The sequence below is a fragment of the Lepisosteus platostomus genome, chromosome 10 (genome assembly GCF_059453375.1).
Source record: "Lepisosteus platostomus isolate fLepPlt1 chromosome 10, fLepPlt1.hap1, whole genome shotgun sequence".
NCBI lineage: Eukaryota > Metazoa > Chordata > Actinopteri > Semionotiformes > Lepisosteidae > Lepisosteus > Lepisosteus platostomus.
In genome coordinates, this window is record NC_142620.1 from 24430326 (window position 1) to 24442419 (window position 12094).

Here is a 12094-nt window from a genome sequence, read left to right on the forward strand (position 1 = left end):
AACGGCTTATTAACCTCTTGCAAATCCTTTTTCACTTAGAAGCTATGATATTTCAAAACCTGATCAATCGTGTTGTCATGTGTTCCTCACATACTGGAACCACACTGCAGCACAGTGATAGTTAATACTGTATATGGGCTCCTTGGGAGGTGACTCAAAGGAGGGTGACAGCTGAAGACACCCATTGAACACTGGAAGGTACCAAAATTCTTATTGCAGCAAGCAGGGCATAGAGAATCAATCAATTGCTGTATACAAAAACGATCTTTTGTCACTCTTTATAGAAACAACTTGTGTAATAACTTTTACATAGTTTTGTTTCTTTTCAATACCAAATGCTACATGTATTTCTGATTAAAACTTTGTTTTAAGTCAGTTCATTTTATAAAAAAACAAAGGCCTTCCCTTCCCTAGTTTAAAGTTAAATTCTAATGGAATTAAACTCCACATAATGTAGTTGTATATAATTACATTTGGGAGTTATAAGTGGCTGCCTATGGTTTTGATGAATTGCCGCTGCCACAAAATGAACTGCTTCTGGTCTTACACTACTGATGGTTATACAAAATCCAGGCAGAAGCCAATTCATGGGCACACCTAGGAAATCATCACAATGGCACTCAGCTTGGCCCATTTTAAAGTCTGGATGAGCATTGAATTTGTGATAATTGATTTTTCTTGGATTTACATACAAAAATCTAAAACAAGTAGCATATCATGCAAAGCTCTCATGGCAATTGTCTTACTTTTGTAAAGTGAACTGTTTATACATATAAATATATACGATACCTGTTATGTTTTTCCCTTTAACTTTCATTATTTTAATTGATGTCCTGTTGCTTGAATAAGTCTCTCATTCACAATAACAGGTGGACAAAATGAAACACTATTTCCCATGTTTGAAGTATTTTCTGAGTGTTCATAACTGGAAAATAAAAAGCAATTTAGTATCAATAGTTTATGTCACCAAGTTGGTTTTAGTTGGGGTCTAATGTGTCTGTTATTACTCCACTGATTAATTATAGAGTGATGACTTTGTGGTGCAGTGAGTTTGAGTTCTGTGAATTGCACAAGAAGCTTTGTCTGGGAAAGCAACTCAGATAAAAAATTGGACTCAAGGGAAACATCAGTGCCATACTACAGACAGGTAGTCTGTTTTTTTCTACACAAAACCTTGATTCACCATTAAGAAGGCATCACTATTGGCAAGTCAGCTTGAGGTGATTTCCAGCTGACAGTCCAGTCTCCAAAATACTGATGTCATGAAGGTGTTGTTCTTTTGATAAGTGGGGTATATTGATTAATGTCTGTACTTGCTTTTCTTTCTTACTTTTACCTACTGTAGCTATTGCATTCAACAGGGTAAATAATCTCATCGCCTTTAATAACATAAGAATGGTTACATATGAGAGGAGGCCATCTAGCCAGTTTGGTAGCTATAAATAGTCAATCTCATTCACCTACTTTTTTAAAGAAGCCAGAGTATCAGCTTCAATAACAAGGCTGAGTAGCTCATTGTATCCACTAACAAAAACCCTCTTTGCCCTCTCACCGAGGACCTGATTTAGTGCACACCAGAGTCAATCGTGTCTCATTGTTGTAGTGAATTTATATCTAAAATGGATGTCCTTTTTTCTCTAAAAATAACATACATCAGCATGTAAATACATAGGAAATGATCTAAACTGTAGGGAACCAGTCATTTCTTTTGTAACATCTGCAAACAGCTGTATTTTTTTTATTTGTAAACCCTTTTTCTGTCCAATTTACATTTGAAAACAGCATGGGTATGTGGTAGGAAGCAGAGTACCGCCCCTGAGTTTTCCTCTGAAAGTACGCCTGCACTGATGCACAGATTGTCTTTTTGTCGTTGTATAGAATTCCTGAAGGGCCCATTGACCAGGGACCTGGAGCAGCTGGCCGGGTTCGCATTTTAGAGGAGCAGCTCATTAAGGCCAAAGAACAGATCGAGAGCTTCAGGAGATCATCTGGAGATGGTCAGTGACTTTTCCTGATTCGTGGGTCTTAGGCAGGGGACAGATTCCAGGGTGTATGTAATTTTAACTACGAAGTACACAGAATGAAAAAAGATAGCACTGACAGATTTCTGCTGTTGTGTACTAACCAGGGTGTTAGGAAGCTTTCTAAAATTGAAAAGTGAAGCTTTCTGAAAATATACTGCAGGACATTCAGAAAACTTCATATCCAGATGAACTCACTTCCAGCCCATTTCCTTAATGACATTGCTTTAGTTAAACATGTTAATAATTTAGGATATTTCAGATTTCTGGACAGCTTTACCTCTTCAGTTTCTTTCAGATTCTGGTGAATGCTAATTAAGTTACCTTCCAATAGAATTAATTAATGAATTTACAAAGGTGTTGGGTCAGTGTTTTCCAAACCATTCTACTGTACCTGGTATTTTCACACTATGGACGCATTGTATTGGTATGACTTCCTTACTCTCTGCATAATTAATTATACAGTGATGTGAAAAAGAATGTACACTTACTTAAGATTCTATGGTTTTACATATTAAGACAAATCTGACCTTCACCTAGTCCTCACAAGGTCCTAACAGTAGATACGTTCAACTTTATGTGACAGATAACACACACACAAATTTTACTTTCATTATTTATTAACCAAAAAAAAATCAGCCAACATTCAGAAGCCTAAGAAGAAGAAAAAATAAGTTCACCCCATGATTCAGTGTGGAACCACCTTTTGCAGTAATAACTCAAGTAAAAACAGTAAATGTTTCCTCTAAGAGGTTATCAGTCTCTCACATTCCTGGGAGGAATTCTGGCCCACTCCTCCTCACAAAACTGCTTCAGCTTGGTGGTGTTTGAGGGCATTTGTTTTTGAGGCCCCATCCATCCTCTGTCAGTGATTCTACAAATGAAAAATATTCAAGCCCATGGTGACTGTACACAGGACTTGTCATTGTCACGAACAGTTCTTTCCGGACCCTATGCGGACGACACGATCCGGAAGTTGAAGAAACAATAGGGAAAAATATCATGCAAGAGTGGGTCAGGAGACAGGGGGGCGTGTCCGAGGTGAGCAGGTGTCCAGGGGAAGTGAGTCCGGGGCGAACAATCCAAGCATAAATCCAAAAGGGAAATCCAATACGGGAGGCAGAGTCCAAGACCAGGGGATCCATCCAAAGTAATTAAAAACCAGAACCGGGTCGGGACCAGCGGGCCAGGGAATCAGGAACAGGAAACTAAAACCATAACGGAGCCAGACGCGGCAGGAACCCGGGCTCTCACGAAATGGGATTCAATGAGAAGCCTCGGGCAAACGCCTGCGTCTGGCTTTAAAGGTGGAACTAAAGAGGGGCTGGAATAAGGAACAGGTGTGGGGAATGGGACAGAACGAGGAAGGGCTGGAGCGCCCTTAAGAGGAGGAGTAACAATCGTGACAGTCATCGTGGCAAGATTTAAAAGCAACCCTGAAAATCAATCAAGTCACAAAACATCTGCAGATTTTCTCTCACTTAATCTAATGTCAGTGCTTGTCCCTCAATTATCAAGAAATGACTGAATGGGAATGGTTTTTCATTGGGGGAGGACATCCAGGAAGAAAGTATTGTTCACTAAAAAGAATATGGCCCCTTGATTCAAGTACACCCAGTGAATGCATACTTGGAGGATGAAAAAGTTTAATTTTTGGCCACAAAAAAGTGACCAGATCATAATGCTCCCACCTGTACTTGGTGATTATATGATCAGGTGAGAGTAACATGTTTTGCTGTCTCAGGACCCAGATGGCCTGCCATCATCATGATGGTACCATGTGTTTTGTGTTGTATCAGCAAGTTCTAGAGGGGTCTAGAGGAGACTCATTTTCAGCCAAAAGTTATGCAGCAAAGCAGATCTACAGTGGAATGCCTGAAGAAGAGAATATTGGCCATGTCAAAGTCTCAACCTAAACACTATTGAAATGTTATGGTAGGACATGAAGTAAGCTGTTCATGCAGAGAAACCCCCAAGAGTTACTGACTTGAAGGAGTTCATTAAAGAAGATTAGGTCATATTTCATAAAACCTGATGCAAGGGACTAATTAAAGGTTATAGGAAACATCTAGTTACTGCATCAGGGTAGTGCCACCTGTTACTGAACTCAGTCTTCACACAAGAATATTTACTGTTGGTTCGTTTTGTTAATTAAATAATCTGTGTATATCTTATATCTTTGTGACTTTGTGTATATGTACTCAAGATCAAAAGGTATTTTTCTTTAATGAAGACTTGTGAAGATCCAATAGTATTAATTTATATATAGGATATATATAAATATAAAGGATAAGAAAGATCAACTTCTTCTCAACACTTTAGTAATTATCAAAAATCTTGCATTGCACACAAACCTGCTCACTTGGCCTTTTTTATTATTGTTTGATAAAGGCCTTGTGTTCAGCAGACAATAAAAAGATAATCAAAAATAAAGGCATTAACTTTAATTTTCCTTTGGGCTTTCATAAATACCTGCAGTGCAGTTTTACACACAGTTTCTGTTTTTCTCTTACTCTGATGATGCTTGTGCCCTCAGCAGGTCCAGGACAAAATCAGGAAAAGTTACGACGCAAAGTTGAGAATGGCGTTAAAGAGCTGTGGTACTTCATCAGGAGCGAATTAAAGAAATTAACACATGTCGAGCCTGGTGAACTCCAAAAACACACTGAAGGGCTATTGGAAGACTTGGGACATCAACAAAGGTAGGACAGGAGTGCAAATCGTCTGGTCTTTTTGTAATAATTTACCACAGTTAAGGATTTTAGGCCCCTAAACACCGATCAGTTAATGGTTTAGAAAAAAATCAACTCAAATACTTACTTTCCTGCATAGATGAGAGATTGCTCTTTAGGTGAAAAAAATAAATAAAAACACCCAAACATGCTGAGCTAAGCTTAAATTTACTCCTAGGTTATGAATATGTGCATAGATACTTGCAGGCATGCTGGACAGTTACACACTGCAATGACATAAGAATTCAAGGACTCCAGCAAATGGGCGGGCATGTTAAGACAGAAAAGCAATTTCACCTTACACATAGAGTTGTAGAGATCTGGAGGAAAAAAAGCCATGCAAATAAAGCTGATCGTTCAGGGTTGTATTACACTAAGCCTCTAGCAACCAAATAAGCAAGATGGAATGATGCCTCTCATTCACAGTTTGTCTTATATTTTTATGAAGGATAAGTGATAAAGCTCTTAACTTGGATGCCCAAGTGATGGTGGTTATGAAGGATCTAATTTTGGTCAAGCTCTGAAAGGGATCAATGCTTTCATTGAAAAGTGCAGCAATTGTATGCAATAATATGGCCATTTTAAATGTCTTCGAAATGCAAAATTGGAATGGTTTATGTAAAAAAAGCTGACTAAACCTGTGCGGATGGAGAGGAATTCCAAATATTTTTTTTTCCCTCTAAGAAAACAATAAACCACACATTGAATTAAGCTCTTTCTACATGTTTTTCAGGCATGCTGTTTTGTTTTTCATTGATGGTTAGCTGCGCTCTGCACATCTGATGATTGATACAGTTTGGACAATCTGACATTGGAAAACCGATAACATGAGAGTTTATGTGAATGTAAAACATTTCATTTAACTCTTCTTATTTCCATAGCAGTACTGTTCTTTAGGCAGATTGTGCTGCACATTGTTTGTAAAGCTTGTAACTTCATTTTGGGTTTGGTAGGCTGTATAGTTTGTTACAGCAATAAGGAATGTTCAAATAAAAAGTGAAAAAAAAGGTTCTGCTTCCTAATACAAATTGTATCCAAATAAAAAAAATAGAAATTGGAATAACAACGTTTTTATTATGTTGGTTATTTTAGTATTAAAATCTGATCATAAGGAATGTTTTACAGAATTTAGTTTGTCCTAGGTCTTCCTTCCTTTTTAGTCTCTTAAATTTCTAGGATGCTCAGACCTGTGGAGTATCTAAAATTACAATCTAATTGCTAAGGATTAGGTTGCCCAGGGTCTTCTGTTAAAAGTGAGCCACCCTTTGGCATGAATTGAATGAGGACTTTAGGAAGGGCATACAGGACCAATACAAACACTCAGTACTTTTATTCTAGAGTTTTTGCATATGTCTTGACAGTTGTAGGTTATGAAGCGTGTCAGCCTGGGAATCTTCAGCTTCTGTTTAACAATCTCCTTTCGAAGTGACACCATTGAGTTCCCCCTATCCTATTATAATGCACATGGTAATAATACCAAACCCCACAGCTCCAACAAACACACACTAAAAGCTAATCTGCTTACACCAAAGTTAACTTCATCTCTGCTTTTGCCTTCCATCTTGGTCTGGGTTTTGTTGCTATAACTGAAATACCTTGTAAGTAAATTCAAATAGGTCACATCTCATTATTGTCATCTATCATATCATCTATTATAATTCCTTCTTGGGTAGATGCTAAAATTATCTGTCTGCTTCACCTAATCCACAATTTTGCAGTTTACCTTAGGAAGTTTTCTTAATGGCTTTCCTCATACTATTCCATTTCTCCTGTCCCTTCTCTGCCTCCCTTTTGCCACGCATGACATTCAGAGCCCTAGTCTAAACGATTCTGGTCCTACTTGTCTTCAGCTCCTTATCTCTATCTACTCCCTCTTGCACTATCTAGTCCTGCTCTGCCACCAGATTTTCTGTGCCCCCTTTCCATTCACCCCCTTGAATAACCTGCCCATTCTCCATCCTCACTACTATACTACTGTACTCTGAAGATTATCTAGACAGTACTTGTGATCTTTCAGATCTCAAATACATTATTCAGCGTATCTTTGACACGTTCTATGGGAATGTGACTATTTCTTCACTGTGGTAATGGAATACATGACACCAGTCTGCGTTCATTGCTGCTTGGTATCCATGCTGCCTGTATGGGGTTTGAAATCCTACTTTGTCAATTTGCATAGCTGTTTAGAGTCGAAACTTTAAATGTTAAATGTTTAAATTGAATTGCATATTTATTTAAAAAGCAATAAAAAACTGATTCCTTCTTCAGTTTAAAAAAAATATCAACACAGCTATAAAGTATTATAACATCACAGTTAAAGCCTATTTTAAGACGATGCAATCATTGGGTAATGTTCACTTTTTAATGCTGAAATGGCAACTCATAAAAACACACAGACAATACTTGTGTTAAATGCAAAATCTCCACACACCCCGTCCTGTATCTCAGGAACAAAAGTAGCTGGAAAGCTACTTTCAATGCACAAACGCAACATTAACGAATGACACTGGTTTGCACCGTTGTCATGGCCGAAAAAAGAAGGCACAGCCACTTGGAATGCGTTAAAACTCAGTGCTGCATGAGAGGAACTACAGTACACTATGGTGAACTTTGCCATGTGGTTCACTGGCCAAAGAAGATCAGCAGGTGGCACTTGTGGTGCTTTAGATGTTAGTGAAATTATTGCTTCATTTAATCTGTTCTGTGCATGTTTGAAGTGTAATGGCAAATTAAACTAATTGTAAATAAAATTACCACTAGGTCAGCTATAGAAAATTCTTTGAATTTTGAAATGTCCAATACATTTTTATAATTAACATTTTTAAATAAGATCTCTAATATTAAAATCTAATTATTATGCAATTTATATTGACATTTGTATTCATTTTAAATATCACACTGTATTAAATATTCATTTTACATTCACAATTTCTTAAGCTCATAATGGGGATGTATCAGATATTAAAATGAAGTAGAGGGCAGCAGATGGTAACTTCATCCCCGTCCACCATCCCTGGGAGAAAGCAATATGGAGGTGTTAACTATACAATCATTACAAAGGGTGCAGTGTCGCAGAAATTAGCAAACTTTCAAGATAATACAACCAACAATCTTCAGTTGTCTAGTACCATGAAGCGAAACCAAATCACTTGAATGCTAGGAAGCACATAAAAAAATGGATAACAATACTTTAGGTTATACATTTTTACCCACTAACTCCCTTTCCCGAAAAACAACAACAATGGCAATAAAAAAAGTATTACACGCAACTAACTGCTAACAACCCACAACCCAAACAAGTCTGCATATTCCAATAAACAAACACAGTGGGACAAAACAACCCAAACCAGCTTGCAGTTTTTCAAAGTAGTGCAGTCCTGTGTCAGATTATTTAAAAAATGCGTTGTAACGTTGTATGGCGCGTTATGACACATTATTTGTTGTGCATTCTGAATGACTTGATTTATATCTTTGGGATGAAAGCAACTCGAAAGCTTCCTTCATCAGCACAAATCAGCACAAAAGCAACAGTAATGAGTGACACCAGTTCGGTTCTCCTACGCTGTTGTAAGGGGGCTGAGTGACATCACAACCCCCAAAAATAAGGTGCTATATCTCGGACATGAAAGCAGCACAAACGCTACTTTCAACAGCACAAACCAGCCAGAAACCAGAATGTAGTGGGTTTCATCAGTTGTGCTGTTTGTGTGTGTGTGGGGGTGTCTTTGCAGAGGTATATTTTTTTTTAAATGAAAAACATTTTTCTTTTTAAAATGTTATCAGTTTTTATACTGTTAGAATGAAGCATCTGGACCTTTGTAAGCAATTGTCCCATCAAAATCACTGGACAATACACAAGAAAGTCCTACTTAGGAGATAAAATGTCTTAATTATGAGTTCATGAGGTCTTATGTAGGACATAAAGAGTCATATTTAGGAGATTATAAAGCCCTACTGTATGCAGGAGATTAAAAGACCTAATTAGAACAAAAAAGTCATACAGTCCAGTTAGAATTTGATATTTTTTTTTTCTCTTTACACCATGATGCTGCCGTGGTTTTCTAATTACTATCTATACACAATTACTTATAATCTAATATTTCTGTATATAGTTTGTATACAGACGAACAATAATTCTATCAAACAGGGGAGTGTGAAGATATTAGCATTATGTGGTGTTGTGACATACGTGGTATCTTGTCTCAACAATGTAATCATTGTATTTTTTATTGTTACTAGTACAGTATGCTTGCAGTTTGATTAGTGCAGGAACGTACTAATAGGTTAATAAACATTTAATATTGTTACAATTAGTGCTATGGCACTTAAAATATTCACTGAGCCACCAGGCAGTTTTACAGAAAAGTGCAGCCCAGCATCAGATTATTTGAAAAAAATAAAAGAGACAAGACGCAGTGCTGCTAGACATCTCACACATTTTAAATGGCTGCGTCTATACATATACTGTTTGTATTGTAATGTGCCTTGTGTAAAGATAAAGTAAATAATAATAAATCTGCTAACATGTTCAAGAACCCCCAACCCTCAGTCAGTTGAAAGCCACAACCTCAATGCATCTATAAATCACCTAATTTAAATCAATGGTTTTAACTAGGGCTGTTTTCTTTTGTGACCCTCTGGGAAAATGAACAGATGACACAGATTCAAGAAAAAACAGTTTTATCAAAAAATACATAATGTTCATAACTAAAAATACAAACCCAGATTTTGTTTTGTTTTTTACAAAACCAGATTTATTTATTTTTCTTTTTATACATTATGTAGGTTTGAGCAAGGCTTCATAAAAGCTGCCATTTATTCAATTTTTTTTATTCCTGTGTCTGAGAAAGTCTTCCTGGTAATTTGCCAATATGTTATGAACAATTCAGGTCTAGGTTCCAGATCAAAAATTAAGTAATGAAGTGAAGCAAAAAGTACTAAGTACTGTATATTCCTATATATTCAAACACAACATTGGATTTGTTAAAATGCATTCAGGAGACAATCTCTGACAAGGTGACAAAACCTAAAAGCAGACCTTTTTTATTGTGCCCAAAAGGTAATTTAGCTCAGGATCTACTTTAAAAGCTCTGTAAAAATCTATATAGAAAAAACTTGTTATTTTATTTACCTTCCAATTGAAAATTGACAGTTAAATGTTTTTGACATTCATTAAAGGAAGTAATGATTACAAAGATTGAGTTTCCAAGAAAGAGATGTACAGTACTTGTTAAAAATATCTGCCATTTTTCATGGTCCATACAGAAGAGTTAGCATTTATAAGAGAATTGATATGACTGTTACGATGATTGTGCACCACCATTTGTTCAGATTTAGACCACGAATGTCCAGGCTATAAGACCTTCAAATGATGAGCCATTTTGCAGTTCTGGATAAAATTTTCTAACCTCTGGGAAACTTTAGGGCAAAGACATAATGAAATCAAATACTAATGACATTTAATAATATGGACATTAAATTTAATTCACCATATTTAAAGTACCAAGCATTAGTGTCTTTTTTTGTTACGCATAAAACGTATGACATGTCCATGATGCCCTGTTAGAACAGTCACTAAAAAACTATCATCATGATAAATAACACGGCGGCCATGGCCTATTGGCACATTAAAGATGTTAGAAAATGACCGCTAAGTGTCACGTTACCAATAGAGGTCCATATGCAAACGAGTGTCCATGTCTGATGACAGAGCTGACATAAGTTGTGCTGCGGTAACAGTTTGTGAAATTCAAATAAATGTGACAGAAAGAGAGACATTCAGAATTCTCCATTCAATAGCTTCCTATTCTAAGAATGGATCATGAACTTGAACTTTGAACTTTATTGCCATATGTAACCAGTACATGTACTGTGTAGTGTGCTCTCTGAAGGCACCAGTTCTGTAGGGTTTGGGCATTTACGGGGACAATTATTAATTGTAGCCGTAAATCACAAAATGATTCTTTTGATGGCCTTAGAATCCAACCATGCGATATAACCCAAACAACGCACACACACGGGTACTAATACACGAGGATACATTTATTAATACATAAAATATGTATTTAAACCTAACAGATCTTATCGAGAGAGTTATCAGAATACAAAAGGTATATATTCAGTCAGTTACGAAGAGTTACATGTATCAAGAGGACATACGTTCAGTATATCATTCATTTAGACCGTTTCGTAAATGAACTTGGTTATAACTTCTACATTAGATACTCAAAACAAGTACATAACTCTTAGGAATTAAATTGATATCAACTGGTTGGGATAACAATTGAATTCTCGAGCTGTAATGCAGTGAAGTTGAATACTCATCCAATCTCTGGGGATTCAGATCTCCTGCGGGCTCTCTGGCTCTGTGCCAGGCTGCTGATGCTCACTGTCCGGCTAGTTAGTGTTGGCTTTAACTAGCAAAGTTTGTGCACAGGAGAAAAGATGACTGTGGGTCCCAGCAAGTCAGGAAGAGGACCGGTTCGTTCCTGATGAAGTGCTAGTTCTGAATAGTGATTCAACTGTCCACAGTTCCGACCTGTTCACGAGGCTTGCTGCTGGTGCTAACCTCGGGTGGATCCTCTGGTTACTCTCTGGCAACCTCCGCTCTAGACTCTTAGAACAAAGGAAAGTTCTTGCACTTGGACACACTGGCCGTTACAAGGTTGTCCGGGCTGAGTCTCAGGATGGTCAGGAGGCGCGCTGCGAGAATGTCCTGCCCTTGGGAGCCTTCTGCTCCTGGGCCATCCTGCCCAGGAATTCTCCTTAGAATTCTCCTGGTGGAAAAGTCCAGGATAGTCTACCCTTTCAGAAAAGTCCACTACAGGCTCTCTGTGTTGCCTATTTTTACCTGGAGGAACTTCAGCTTGTTCATTGGCTGAAAGTTTTATGGGCATCAGAGTCCCACGTTGGTTACTCGGCCCTACCAGTCCCTGATTGGTTGATCAAGGTGAGATATGAGTCGCTTACTCCTGACACCTAGGAATGCAGTCCAGATGTCCATCTGGCACTCCCTAGACAGATAGGCAACAATGGATGACCATTGATTATGATAGCCAGGCTATCCCTAATCAAAAGAAAACATCTTTAAATCAGCCTGCATAAATAGCTTCTCTGTGGCTGCACCACAGAGATGAAGAGGGAGATGGGGCCTCATTTGGGAAAGCACAGCATACCTTAATTCTGTCTTATTAACAAGCATTGCCGCTACAACTGGTGCAATAGAATTCTTACAGAAAGTCTCTCGATTGTTAAAAAAGTGTAAAACACAAAGTGCTGACAGTGCATCAAGACAATATACAAACAAACAGTAGACAATGTAAAAGTAAACAAGTAAACAGT

General features: G+C 37.5%; 1 protein-coding gene across 13 annotated transcripts in view; it reads left to right on the top strand.

The window, feature by feature from the left end:
* The window catches only part of LOC148653624 (alpha-(1,6)-fucosyltransferase), a 409984-nt gene that overhangs the window by 288148 nt on the left and 109742 nt on the right, over positions 1–12094 (top strand). For 12 of the 13 annotated variants that reach the window (XM_088648865.1, XM_088648870.1, XM_088648868.1 and 9 more), the window contains 2 exons: positions 1879–1997; positions 4558–4723. In XM_088648865.1, coding sequence (XP_088504991.1) covers positions 1879–1997; positions 4558–4723 — 285 coding nt within the window. The remainder of the gene's footprint in view (positions 1–1878; positions 1998–4557; positions 4724–12094) is intronic. The other variant, XM_088648874.1, reaches the window with a different exon arrangement.